The 15,369-nt window shown below is 36.1% G+C and overlaps 1 protein-coding gene across 5 annotated transcripts; it reads left to right on the top strand.

Moving 5' to 3' along the window:
• The first annotated feature begins 36 nt into the window (after positions 1-36).
• Positions 37-10,539, top strand: LOC106868867 (uncharacterized). Of its 5 annotated transcripts, none has more exons than XM_052977392.2 (4): positions 37-850; positions 2,886-2,953; positions 5,630-5,755; positions 8,558-10,539. In XM_052977392.2, exon 4 carries the CDS (start codon positions 8,830-8,832, stop codon positions 9,871-9,873), a length of 1,044 nt encoding a protein of 347 aa, XP_052833352.1. In that variant the 5' UTR covers positions 37-850; positions 2,886-2,953; positions 5,630-5,755; positions 8,558-8,829; the 3' UTR covers positions 9,874-10,539. The 5 variants fall into 5 exon arrangements, with proteins under 5 accessions (XP_052833352.1, XP_089200298.1, XP_052833351.1 ...); XM_052977391.2 differs by lacking the exon at positions 37-850 and adding an exon at positions 1,313-1,531; XM_089344172.1 differs by lacking the exon at positions 5,630-5,755.
• Positions 10,540-15,369: the final 4,830 nt, after the last annotated feature.

A 15,369-nucleotide genomic window follows, 5' to 3' on the forward strand; every position in this document is an offset into this window, starting at 1 on the left:
GCAATAATGGCTACATATAAGCTTACTAAAGACCTAGTGGTGATAGGGCGGGGGGAAACTCTGACAATTTTCATAGATACTTTTAACTAAAACGACATTAAAATGATAACTTACATTAGTCAATACTACATTCCTGGTCAATACGTACAGGTGAAATCTTTAGATATGCACACTATTCCAGGTGAGATGGCAGCAGCCCTCACTAACGCCTTAGTCTCAACAGATGTTTAAGAAATACATTTCTGATATAAAGATCGACAGCTCTTTGTCAGCAAAATTATTCCGGAAATGGAGAGGGACAATACCAATGCAGTAGATATTAAATTAGAAATATAAAACCTCATTTCACATGGAGAAGTTGAAAAGTCTGCGATTTTTTTCTAACTTGATTTGCTGAGAAAACTTGATAAGAATAATGAAAGCATTAAAAAAAGTGAAGAAATATCTTTTTTAATGAAAATGTCTCTCATTCATCCCAGTTTGAACTTCCTTGGTTCCAGAAGCATCTCTAAAAATTATATTAGACGCACACGCATGCACAAATACATATATACATACGTATGACCTCTGAGAATCAACTGTACATGACATACAATCAAATGGAGACTAGAGAAATCTACGCTATATATATATATATCAAAGAGATGCAAGTTATGTGTAGCTGAATGATCTCACATTCTTTTTAGATCTAAGAATTCCACCACACTATTTAATTCCAGATCCGCAAAGTTTAGCAAATGCAGGAGTATAGAGAGAGAAATGTCTTTTGTCGAACTGGAGGACACCACCCTCTCTGGATTGAGTAGCAAACAAACTTCGGCTGCCTTTTCATTATATTATTCTACACCAGGTAAATTAATTATTTCTGCTCACAAAGGGGATAAAGGTCTTGGTTTTATTCTTTTATTTTCTTATTATTCCATGTTTTGCATCAACATTCTTCGCGTTTAACTTCTCGTTTTGTTGTTATTTTTTTCCTCTCATTAACCAGCGTTCTGATTTTCAAATAGGTCTAACGGTATGCTGTGAACTTGAAAAAATTGCTTGACACGTTATAAAAATATGACACGGACAAATTATTGTATCTCTACTGTATGAAATTATTAGTAGCTGTTTTTTAAATTTTGTACGTGTTACACACACACACACACATTATATATATATATATATATATATATATATATATATATATATATATATATATATATACCACAAAAATAGGGATAATTTCGAAAGGGAATGAAAAATAATATATATATATATATATATATATATATATATATGTATATGTGTGTGTGTATACACATATAACTTACATGGGGTTATTGTTATACCCTATTATTCAGGAGTTATTTCAAACTTAATCGGTGATTAAAAACATAACCAGCTTTAACGCGTCATACTGATAAGATGTAAATCAATAGAAGTTATATAAATATAGATGTGGAATGAAGCTGGAAGAATTGCTGTCTAACTCAATCATTTCTAGAAACACCACAATGCATTGATTCATTGTTTATATCTGAAAACGGTGAGTTGACAAGTATTTACTTTTACGGCTGTAATATTGACTGTAAACAGTCGAATTATGTAGAAAATTCGAGGTTACAATAACTATACAGAAATAATAACACATAGAAGCATAGAAAAAAATTAATATCTTCGTCCTGATATTCAGGAGCAGAGTTTTTCAACCATGTTTTATTTATGAACCCCGTTGATTACTATTTTATTCTGGTAGACCGCCCCCCATAGCCATTCTGTGTTTAAAAACTTGTTATATAGAAACTTCTTTCAAAATTCCTATTTTGTTTTTCACACATTAACATGTGAAAGTTGAATTATGTTAAATATTAGAGAGAAAAAAAAACCTAACCGTTTCTTGCAATGCATCTAAAGCTAAACTTTTTCAGGGTCCCTTAAAATACTATTGTGGATTCCCAATTTACTATTTTGCTATATAGACCCCAAAAGTCTTATGTGGCTCCTTGGAGGACTTATGGACCCCGGATGAGAATCACCGATCTAGAGGATAATACTTCCCAACTGAAATGTTGATTTGATGATTTTGAAAACTTACGTATGACATAAAGTGAATTACAGATTACACTTTCATATTACAAGTCAGACGTTGATATTACTCTAGTTCAAGGCGGTGAGCTCGCAGAATCGTTAGCACGCCCGGAAAAATGCTAAGCGGTATTTCGTCTGCTTTTACGTTCTGAATTCAAATTCCGCCGAGGTCGACTTTGCCTTTCGAGGTCGATTACCAGTTATGCACTGGGGTTTATGAAATCGAACGCGCAGTCGCGCGTCCGCGCTAGCTAGTCTTGAGTGGTCGATCCTAACCCTAACCCTATCCCTACCCCGCGTGTGCAAATGAATACGTGTTTAGGGTTAGGGTTAGGATCAACCACTCACGACTAGCTAGCGCGGACGCGCGACTGCGCTTTCGGGTCCGCGCTGCTTTAGTAGTACCCCTTGTGCCTACAGTAGAGAGGATATTATTCCCGTACCTAAGGCGGCGAGTTGGCAGAATCGTTTACACGCCGGGCGAAGTGCTTAGCGACATTTCGTCTGTCTTTACGTTTTGAGTTCAAATTCCGCCGAAGCTGACTTTGCCTTTCATTCTTTTGGAGTCGATGAAATAAGTACCAGTTACGCACTGGGGCCGATGAAGTAAGTACCAGTTACGAACTTGGGTCAATGAAATCGACTAGCCCTCTCCCCTAAAGTTGCAGGCCTTGTTCCTAGAGTAAAAAGCGTATTAACCCAGTTCTTTCTCACATTGACTACAATCAGTGATTGAATAGATTTAAACAGTAAAAAGGCAAATTAACACGCTGATTCTAACGATATTCTTTTTATTCTTTTATTTGTTGTAGAAATTTGACTGCGGCCATGCTGGAGCACCGCCTTTAGTCGAACAAATCAACCCCAGGACTTATTCTTTGTAAGCGTAGTACTTATTCTATCGGTCTCTTTTGGTGGAGTACAAACACGCACACACACACAGATTAGATACACACAGATACACACACACACACATGTAGAAGCGCAATGGCCCAGTGGTTAAGGATTGCGGTTTCGTTGTGAGTGTATATTGAGCGAAAACACCTAAATCTCCACGAGGCTCTGGCAGGGATGGTTACGAACCCTGCTGTATTTTTTCACAACTTTTTCTCACTCTTTCTTCCTGTTTCTGTTGTACCTGTATTTCAAAGGGCCAGCCTTGTCACACTGTGTCACGCTGATTATCCCCGAGAACTACGTTCAGGGTACACGTGTCTGTGGAGTGCTCAGCCACTTGCACGTTAATTTCACGAGCAGGCTGTTCCGTTGATAGGATCGACTGGAACCCTCGACGTCGTAAGCGACGGAGTGCCAACAGCATAACTGTGTGTGCAACAGTTGTGAAAGATAATCCAAAGTATACTATAACTGTTTGCGGTAGCGGAGAAAGGTTTTACAAAGAATATTGTTATAAAAGTGTGCGGTAAATTCAGTGGCATGGTGGTAGTTGTATTTTGTGTGCAGCCACACCCAGTGCCACCAAATTTCTATCTGAGGTACAACAAAAGTTATCCTTTAAGATTTGTGATTAAAGTAATGATCAAGGGTAATATTTATAATAAATTTGCCATTTTCGGAATATACACCCCTGGTAGATACAACACAGGAGCCATAACGTGCTAAGATCAAGACATTTATAAAAAAATACACTGATTATGTTATTATAGGAGGGAAGACAACTCTCACTTAAACCTTTATTGTTTTCAATACTGTCTATAATTGAAGTTTGCATTATTACAAAGTCAGTCTTGGTAGCAGACATAACGTAATATAAACAATTCAGTAATATCGTCGTAAGAGCTATAAAATATCTGACAGCGATATTTCGGTGGAATTCCAGTTTAAGCACCCCATCTGACGCTTTATAATTTTTATCATTTCTAGGAATATTCAAAAAAAATTTTTTTGCGTGAGAATTCATACGATTATGAAAAAAATAATTTGTTGGTTAATTATTACAACTTGACCCGGGAACGAAAATCAGAAGAAAAAAAAAGTGCAATGGGTGTAAAGAAAAATGTGTAGGAAACGAATATGAAATGAATATGAAGTGAAAAAAAAAAAATGCGCGCAAAGCAACGGGAGGTTGAGGAAAGAACCTCGGAAAATTCACAAGATCCGAGTTTTTCCCTCATAACTGTTAGGAAAATGGGCTTTTTTTTCAATGAAATTTTATATAAATACCTTTCAAACGGCGTACATTTTGATTATAAAGAAATTTGTGGGTAAAAGTTTTTCCAAGGGGTGGTGAGAAGACTTCGGAAAATTCACAAGATCCGAGTTTTTCCCTCATAATTTTTATATACTCTTTTACTTGTTTCAGTCATTTGACTGCAGCCATGCTGGAGCACCGCCTTTATAGTCGAGCAAATCGACCCCAGGACTTATTCTTTGCAAGCCTAGTACTTATTCTATCGGTTAATTTTGCCGAACTGCTAAGTTACGAGGACGTAAACACACCAGCATCGGTGGTCAAGCGATGCTGGGGGGGACAAACACAGACACACAAACATATACACACATATTCCATATTCTATATTCCACATAAATTTTACAAGAATATAAATAAAAAAAAAGACAGAGTTGGAACTCTTTTAAATAAAATAATATATATATATATATATATACGACGGAATTCTTTCAGTTTCTGTCTACCAAATCCACTCACAAGGCTTTGGTTGGTCCGAGGCTATAGTAGAAGACACTTGCCCAAGGCGCCACTCAGTGGGACTGAACCCAGAACCATGTGGTTGGTAAGCAAGCTACTTACCACACAGCCACTCCTGCATATATATGTGTGTGTGTGTGTATATATGTATATAGATGTATGTATATAATATATATATATGTGTGTATATATGTATTTTCTTGAAAGTTAAGACGAATTGAAGTGGACTCCGGTGAATTTTCCGAAATTCCCAAAAATTAAGCCGTATCCTAATATGCCACATTTTATGCACTTTAGAAATAATTCCTGAAGGACAAGGGGATTTCAGTCTTCATATTCTTAACGGCTGCCAAGACGAATGGTTGGACCCTCACTTATGTTCACACTAGGACAGCTCTCCCACATTTAGTAGCCTTTCATATTTGCAAGCCGTTCATTTTCATTTTTAGATAGCGGGATGAGGTGACGAGGGGGTGTATGAATCAATTTTGGAGTTTCCTTACCGAAATTTGAAATTAATTACTTTCTTTTTTCCATATTCTTAATCTCCATATTTTTCTACGTTGATTGAAAAAAAAAATTCGAAAAAAAGTTAAAATTCGGAGTGAGGAAAGGGAGAATTGAAAATTTTGAAACATGGTTTTTGACATATTCAGAATCTCCGTCATTGAAAACATAGCAACCAGCTAAAAAATTAAAAAAAAAAAAAAGGTCGATTTTATTCGTTTCCGAGTCAAGTTGTAAACATTAACCTAAATTTATAATTGTATACATTCTCGTGTGCAGAAAACACATTCGCAAATATGTTTGTAATTTCCGAAAAATAAAAAAGTTATGAAGAATTTGTTATATGGGTTGCCTAAAGAAGAATTCCACCGATTCTTCCAGATAATCTGAATTTGAAAGAGGAAGTGACGTTCCTTGATAGAAACGGAAGTAGCGCATAGAACACAAAACGAAACGTTTGTTCGTGGCCGCCCTGTCATAACAAGAAGTGGAATGTCGTTATCTAAGGTAAATGTCACATTATTTTGTTCACTTATCTTCACCATAAGCTATTCTGGTGGATAACAAGAGGTTAGAGAAGATAAGAATCATTAGCGGAATAAGTTTGTTTAGTGGCGAGGTAAATGCGATTTTGTGGTTGGTGGCGAAACAAGGAAGTGCAAGATTTAGGGTTATGATATTGTATCTTGGGGAAATGAGTTGGCTTTGTATTTAGAAATGACTAAGACCAGTTAGATGAAGCCAAACTAGAAACCAGGATGAAATAGGCTTTCGTTTAAGTTGTGGTTTAGATCAAGCTATGAGAGGAGATGGACCTAGCCAAGTTGAGCAGGAAAAATAACGAAACTAGAGTTCAGAATATCTTACTACTCGTGTCCAATTATGGGGATTTTAGCGACAAGGAATAGTATGTTCACTGGGGAGCAAAACACAACATACAGTCATGATCTTTCGATTCCCCTACATGAAAAGTGAAAGTCTTTCTTCGACAATTTCCGTAAAATTTTTTTTTTTTTTTGCAGCTGAATCGCTTAGGTTTATGTATATTTGTGTAAGTTCTGTATGCGTGTTTGTTCTTGTCTCTGTGCGTGCGTGCGTGCTTGTCTATGTATCTGTGTGTGTTCTGTTTTTATGTATTTACGTGTTGTGGAATATAGATATAACGAAATTATGCCAGCAAAAAGCTTTGCATATTTGTTCTTACCTGCTTCGTGTGTGTATGTAAAATACGCACACACACAACCCATTAGCTTTCTTCTCCTCCTCCCATTTTATCAGCTGTCACGAAGATATCCGAAGTAAATTGTCAAGTTGTCACGGAAACAAGCGACTTTTTGTTTTGGTTTCGTCGAATCAAAACGAAGGAACGCCGTTCTGTATGTATATTTGTGTACACAACTATATATACACATAAAAAGTACATAAACACAAGCGATTCAAAAAATAAAAGAATTTAAAAAATTTTACGGAAATTGCCGAAGAAAGACTTCCACTTTTCATTTATGGTTATTAAAAAAATGGCCTGAAAATAAATATTTATAAATAATTCAATGGACGTGGAATTTAATTTTTTTTTTTTTTTTTTTATCCGCTGAAAAATTTAAGGTCTTAAGTTTTCAGCAACGGAGATTGTGATTTCTGCCCCTCGTCACCATCTTTTCGAAATATTACTTAACCCCACTCCGGTTTTATATTTTTTAGTGTTTTTTTTTCTTCAAAATTTTGTTGTCTCGAGATGGTAGAAACAACACACTCCTGACGTCTTATAAAATGAAGGAAGACATTGGACAATATAAAGATATTTTCACTTTGATACACTTAAAAATTTATTGAGTACTACACAAATATGGTCTTTAGGAGTGCTAGAAATAGCTAGCAAATCGTATCTTTTCTGGCTCACACTTTTCAATTCTTTCAATTTTGTTTCAGTTGATTTTAAACTTGGGCTATTGATATAGTTTTGTATACTATTTATGGAAATGTAATTCATTTTTGCCGTCAGTTAATAAATAATATATTTAATGGCTTTTAAATTTTGCAAATTTTGGCCAATTCTAGCCAATCAAAAGCCACGGACATATTGCTCCTTTTTTATTTTTTATTTTATTTATTTTTTTTTTTTGAGAAACTGATATTTTCGATTGCAGTTCTGTCATTACCTCGTTTTCATAATTTTGAACAACCAAGCAAAAGTGATCAACGTTTCTGGAGGTAGAAGGATGTTAAACTACACAGAAGTTTGACCCTTCAGTATTCAGAGTATCATGAAGGCGCGTGGCTTGTTGGTTAGGGTATTGACTCGAGATCGTTAGGTCATGAGTTCAATTCCCAGCAACACGTTGTGTCCTTGAGCAAGATACTTTATTTCACATTGCTCCAGTCCACTCAGCTGGCGAAAATGAGTAGTACCTGTATTTAAAGGGCCACCCTTGTCATGCTGAAATCTCCCTGAGAATTACTTCAAGGGTACATGTGTCTGTGGTGTACTCAGCCACCTGCATGTTAATTTCACGGGTAGGCTGTTCTGTTGGTCGGATCAACTGGAACTTCGTTGTCGTAAGTGTTGGAGTGCCAGTAAAAAAAAGAAGAAAAAAAAAGAAAATTCAGTTTATCAAATGTAATGCTTGTTTATTCAGTGTTTCAGATTAATTATGCATTGTCTCATAGCGCCAAGATTTCAATGATCTGATTATTTTTAGAATGACTGTAGGGTAGGTGTGAGAGGCCAGATATGGCCAGTTTATATTCTAATGGATTAATATATAGAAAGTTACACAATATGAGAAGGCGCATGGCTCAGTGGTTAGAGCATCAGGCCCACAATCATGAGGTAGTGAGTTCAATTCCTGGACCAAGTTGTGTGTTGTGTTCTTGAGCAAGACACTTTATTTCACATTGCTGCAGTTCACTCAGCTGTAGAAATGAGTTGCAATGTCACTGGTGTCAAGCTGTATCGGCCTTTGCCTTTCCTTTGGATAACATCAGTAACAAGGAGGGGTTGGTATGCATGGGCAACTACTGGTCTTTCATAAACAACTTTGCCCAGACTTGTGTCTTGGAGGGGAACTTTTTAGGTGCAATCCCATGGCCCTTCATAACTGAAGGGGTTTTTTACCCTTTATACAATATAAAGATGCAACTCAAGTTTATAAACATGTCAACTTCAGATAAGGTTATATGGTGCCAACAAATTATAAAGAAAATGTTATTACAAAGAAGTTGTGAAACTTTGACTGTTCGATCTCAAAAATGTTAAGTATTCTTAATAATCTATACTGTTCCTTTTTTTTTTTTTTTTTTTTTTTTCAGATTACCAGGAGACATTGGCATTAAAGAATACAGAACAGATATAACCCTGTTTACATAAACATATGGTAGAATCAATGAGACTTTTAACAAAATTTCTTGACTTCATTGTCTGGAATGTGTTTGAGATGATTATGAATTTTTATTGACCTTGGATTACTGAAGAGTTAACAGCATCTTCTGATATTGGTTAAGACTACAGTTTATGGAAATGTTACCTAATTATTCATTAGGAAAAAATATAAGATCAAAACAGATATAACCATTCGTATATTATGGAGAGTGAAAAAAAAATGGTGGAAAGTGAATTGTATGAGGACCGTGTTAAATGTGAATCACAGTCTAAAATGACTGACTTTACTGAAGAGATTCCAACTAATATAGGTAAAAGATTACACTACTGCGATATCTGTAAAAAGCCATTCTCTCAAACGGGTGCCCTTAATGTACACAGACGTATTCATACAGGAGAGAAGCCATTTCGCTGTGATATCTGTGGAAAAACTTTCTGTCAGAAGAGTAGTTTAAGTGTTCATGAGCGCATTCATACGGGAGAGAAGCCATATCGCTGTGATATCTGTGGTAAAACATTCTCTCAGGTTGGACCCTTAATTACTCACAAACGCATTCATACAGGAGAGAAACCATATAACTGTGATACGTGTGGTAAATCATTCTCTGCAACTGGTCCGTTATCTAAACATAAACGCACACATACAGGAGAGAAGCCATATCGTTGTATTATCTGTGGTAAATCATTCCCTCAAATTGCTCAGTTGACTAAACACAAGCGTATTCATACAGGAGAGAAGCCATATCACTGTGACATCTGTGGTAAATCATTCTCTGAATCTAGTCCTTTAACTAAACACAAACGCACGCATACAGGAGACAAACCATATCACTGTGATATTTGTGGTAAAGCATTCTCACATAATAATTTAGCAAAGCACAAATACATTCATACAGGAGAAAAACCATTTCGCTGCGATATCTGTGGTAAATCATTCTCTCAGAATGAAATATTAACTAGACACAAATACATTCACACAGGAGGGAAGCCACATAACTGTGATATTTGTGGTAAGTCATTCCCTGAAGCTGGTCGCTTAACCAGACACAAACGCATTCATACAGGAGAGAAGCCATATCGCTGCGAAATCTGTGGTAAATCATTCTCTGTATGTAGTAACTTAACTACACACAAACGCAGCCATACAGGAGAGAAACCATATCCTTGTGATATATGTGGTAAATCATTCTCTGTAAGCAGTTACTTACCTATACACAGACTTACTCATACAAGAGAGAAGCTATAACATTGCAATATCTGTTGTAAATCCTCCTATTGAAATGATTGCCTACCTACTACCAAACACATTCATACATAGAAAGACGCCATATCATTGATATTTGTGGTGAATCATTCTCTCAAGTTGATTATTTAATTGAACACAAGCACATTCATACAGAATTTGGGATATCTGTGGTACATTATTCCCTGTAAGTAATAACTACTCACACACACACAAATGTATTCATACTGGAGAGAAAACGTATTACTATGGTATCTTTGATAAATCCTGCTCTAATGCAAGTACCATGACTATATACAAACACATTCATAGAGGCAAGGGCGTAGCTAGGGTAAACGGCACCCAGGACAATCATTAAAATTGTGTGTCACCCCACCCCAACAAAAATGTGGAAACTCGCATAGAAAAAGTGAATAACTGGTTTTAAAAACTGTGGCACTCAGGGTATATGCCTTGCTTGCTCCACCCCTGCATAGAGGTTGTAATCTTTATCATTGCAATATTTGCAGTAACTCATTCATTGATTCAAGTACCTCAAGTGGACACAAATGCATTCATTCAGTGAAGAAACCATATCATATATATGTATATATATATATATAATAAGGGTTTTTTTTTTAATAAGCATAATTAAAATGGATTAAATAAAAAAGTGAAATAAGGTATAAATTAATTGGTTAATAGATATAATTTTATAAATAAGAATGCATTTCTTGAATATTGCCCTATTGTATTTGTCTTATTATAATATATAAAATATATACAACACAGATTTTGATGACAGAATGCAACTACCATATAGTAAGTAAATTGAATCCATCACGGTCATGTGATACACAGTAAACAATATCCAGGATTAACAGTAATAGTTAAATTTGATATATTAATTAGATTGGTGCATAATTATTGCGACTTTTTTTTCAATAGATTTTATTCAACAAAAACAATAACATTTAATAAAAATATCTTTAAATGCTTATTCCGGAGCATATTCACCATCTACTTCAATTTCTGTGCGGCGTTTTGTTTGAATAAAATTTATTAAAAAAGAGCTGCAATAATTATGCACCAACCTAATGTATATATATATATTATAAAATTCACTGTCTGTGTGTGTATATTTCCTCTATGCACAGCCAAACTGCTGGATCAGTCTGTACTAAATTTAACATGAAGGCTTTTCATTGCTCAGTGGGGCTGAGCACCCCACTTATATCACCTTTTTTTTTCAGCGGTATGATAGTTTCACTTTTGACTTCAATTTTTGGTTTTTCAGCGGTATGATAGTTTCACTTTTGACTTCAATTTTTGGTTTTTCAGCGGTATGATAGTTTCACTTTTGACTTCAATTTTTGGTTTTTCAGCGGTATGATAGTTTCACTTTTGACTTCAATTTTTGGTTTTTCAGCGGTATGATAGTTTCACTTTTGACTTCAATTTTTGGTTTTTCAGCGGTATGATAGTTTCACTTTTGACTTCAATTTTTGGTTTTTCAGCGGTATGATAGTTTCACTTTTGACTTCAATTTTTGGTTTTTCAGCGGTATGATAGTTTCACTTTTGACTTCAATTTTTGGTTTTTCAGCGGTATGATAGTTTCACTTTTGACTTCAATTTTTGGTTTTTCAGCGGTATGATAGTTTCACTTTTGACTTCAATTTTTGGTTTTTCAGCGGTATGATAGTTTCACTTTTGACTTCAATTTTTGGTTTTTCAGCGGTATGATAGTTTCACTTTTGACTTCAATTTTTGGTTTTTCAGCGGTATGATAGTTTCACTTTTGACTTCAATTTTTGGTTTTTCAGCGGTATGATAGTTTCACTTTTGACTTCAATTTTTGGTTTTTCAGCGGTATGATAGTTTCACTTTTGACTTCAATTTTTGGTTTTTCAGCGGTATGATAGTTTCACTTTTGACTTCAATTTTTGGTTTTTCAGCGGTATGATAGTTTCACTTTTGACTTCAATTTTTGGTTTTTCAGCGGTATGATAGTTTCACTTTTGACTTCAATTTTTGGTTTTTCAGCGGTATGATATTGTTTCACTTTTATTTTACTTTTGATAAGACTATGATATTGTTTATACTACATACATACAACTGTTTACGAAAATAGAGATTAATGTATAATTTTTTGTTTACAATATTGAAAAATGCCACCAAAGAAAAGATGTAATCTCTCCAGAATCAACTATAAAGCAAGGGGGATTGTAGAAAACTGAAGGCGAGAGCCTCAAGAGAGAAAGGAGATGAGACTTTCTCAAGATCAGCAAAGGCATGCTGCAGCACATTAAAGGAAGTCTCAATACAGAAGGGAGATGAGACTTTCCCAAGATCAGGAAATGCATGCTGCGGCATGTCAAATGGAGTCTTAAGACAGAGGCAAGATGACACTCAGCAAAGGCATGCTGCAGCATGTCAGTTGGAGTCTCAATTCAGAAGGGAGATGAGACTTTCCCAAAATTTTCAAATGAAACCAATGGCATGTGCTGCTCAGGTGGTAAGGTAAGATTATCAGCACTACCAGCTCCTCCTCAACCTCTTATAGATCATCTGAAAAGCACTTCCATCCAGTCAAAGGATTTTCTGAACAATATTAGACAATACAACTCTGCATTTCAAATGACATTGTTTAGTACATCTAAGGAGATAGTTGAATATGGATTTACGCCAATGTTCAAAGTTCAAGGGTAGGTCTAATACCTCATTGCTTCCCTGTTACCCACAAATGAACAACTACACTTCCTCCAAATTTACTTTGTCCGTGATGTAGGACAACAAATCCACAGGAGATGTCAAAACATCGGACAATAGGTCGTGTTAGACACAGCACAGACTGCCGCAAGGGAGAGTGTACCCACTGACAGATTTTAGGTGTGTTCAGAAATCACATACCCCACCACCACCACCACCACCAAATTTTCATGACAGGTTAGGGCCTGGAATACGCCAAACAGAAGCATGACATGTTGCTTAGTTGAATTAGCCCATCATTTACTCCACAAATGTTTTGTTGTCAATGCTGCACTTTTCTGTATCACCTGTTTCAACATAACTGTAATATATATACAAACTATGCCATTTTAATCCTGAGCAATGCTGGGTATCTCTGCTAGTTAATAAATTAGTGATTAAATACTGACACCAGAAATTATGACTTAGTAACTTAAAAAATAAATTTTAATTAGCTAATATAAGCTATACTAGCGTTTCATACTCTCACAATTAATAATGGAAATTTAGGCAATAAATTTGCTTACCGTTAATTTTATCAGAAAGTATTCTATTATGTATGCAAATCTAACAGTTCCTTTCGATTTCAAGTATGTTGACATGCACACATAAAAAGAAGAAAAAATTGAATATATACATGTAATGGTTTTTTTTAAATATCATTAACACGTGCATGCACACATAAATAAACATGTTGAGCCTATTAATGATCACTCAATCAATTAAGATGTAATTCCTTCATGTCAGTTTCTCAAAAACTAACATCTGTTTAATATTTCGCCAATACATGGGATTAAACCAGGGTAACTTAGCTGTTAAGATACCTTAAAGAGTTATGTATATCCTCACAATAACAAATAGATTATATATATATTTCAGGTGTTGAGGCAAGGTCTTGAATCAAAGGGCCGTAAAGTTAATCTAGCAACAACCAAAATTTTAGTAAGAAGGGGAGCAGACAAATCACAAATCTCTTCAGGCAGATGTATTAAGAAACTATATAATTAATAGACACATTAAGTTGGGGCACTAATTTTGGCCCACCGTGTGTGTGTATATATATATATATATATATATATATACTCTTTACTCTTTTGTTTCAGTCATTTGACTGCGGCCATGCTGGAGCACCGCCTTTAGTCGAGCAAATCGACCCCAGGACTTATTCTTTGGAAACCTAGTACTTTTTCTATTGGTCTCTTTTACCGAACTGCTAAGTTACGGGGACATAAACACACCAGCGTCAGTTGTCAAGCGATGTTGGATGGGACAAACAGACACACAAACATACATATATATACATATACGACGGACTTCTTTCAGTTTCCGTCTACCAAATACACTCACAAGGCTTTGGTCGGCCCGAAGCTATAGTAGAAGACACTTGCCCGACCATGTGGTTGGTAAGCAAGCTACTTACCACACAGCCACTCCTGCGCCCATATATATATATATACACACACATACACAATAAGCAAAGTAGCTAGTTAAAAAATTTCAATAATAGTTGAAAGTAGTAAATACAGTGAGAAGTAATGTTTATCACCCATCGATATGGCTATTTGATGTTACTATTATTTAACCCTAGGCAGAGCCTCCACCAGCTGGTTATTGGTGCAATCTGCACCCTGTATATATTAAAAGCAGGAAAGCAAACCTCTACCATTGTCTAGTGGATGACAGGATCACCTGACTGAACAGTTATCAGGCTATTTCTGTCTATCTTCAGTGGTGAACACCCGAATGCTAGAGATAGCAGGAATTTGCTCCTGCTCACAATACATAGAAAACGAAGTAACAATCACTGATCTTGCAATGTGGTAAACATTACAAGACCAGTGACTGATTGTCACTTAGTTTTCTACATATTGCAAGCTGGAGCAAATTCCTGCTATCTCTAGTGGTCAAGTGTTCACTGAAGACAGGCAAAAATAGTCCAAAACCGTTCAGTTTCATATGTTAGATGGTAGGCGTTCACTCCCCTGCTTGCAATATATATTGGGTACAGTTTGCACTGGTAATTCTGCCTGCCTGGGACTAAACGGTAGTAACGTCAAAACAACCATATTGATGTGGCGATAAACATTAACTCTATACACACATGTACTTATATTCTTTGTATTTTTTTTATCTCCTTTACATCATCGTTTACGTCCGCTTTCCATGCTAACATGGGTTGGACGATTTGACTGAGGACTGGTGAACCAGATGGCTACACCAGGCTCCAATCTGATTTGGCAGAGTTTCTACAGCTGGATGCCCTTCCTAATGCCAACCACTCCGAGAGTGTAGTGGGTGCTTTTACGTGCCACCGGCACGAAGGCCAGTCAGGCGGTACTGGCAATGGCCACGCACAAAATGGTGCATTTTATGTGCCACCTGCACAGGAGCCAGTCCAGTGGCACTGGCAACAATCTCGCTCGAATGTCTTTACACGTGCCACCAGCACAAGCGCCAGGAAGGTGATGCTGGGCACACAGAGAACGAAATCTCTAAATTCAAAACCTGTAGATTTTAGAGCATTGGTCTTTTCATTTTAAACGTTACACTGAAAATTGTTGATCAAAAAAAAGTGGAGTTGGTGCTTTACAAGCTGCCATCACATAAAATATTCTATTGGCACAAGTACTTCTCTTTCACTTGCTAGGTTTATAACATCACCAAGTGGTTGGTGTTCCCTTATAAAGAGCAAAAACTTAATGTAAATGGCAAAAGGGCTTAGGATCCAAAAGTGATCAGGCCTAGCCCAGTGACACAACCTGCCACAGGC

The sequence above is a fragment of the Octopus bimaculoides genome, chromosome 28 (genome assembly GCF_046866305.1).
Source record: "Octopus bimaculoides isolate indiv1 chromosome 28, ASM4686630v1, whole genome shotgun sequence".
Lineage (NCBI taxonomy): Eukaryota > Metazoa > Mollusca > Cephalopoda > Octopoda > Octopodidae > Octopus > Octopus bimaculoides.

Excerpts from the sequence above, each read along its gene's own strand:
- LOC106868867 (XM_052977392.2), top strand. The coding sequence starts at position 8,830 with ATGGAGAGTGAAAAAAAAATGGTGGAAAGTGAATTGTATGAGGACCGT.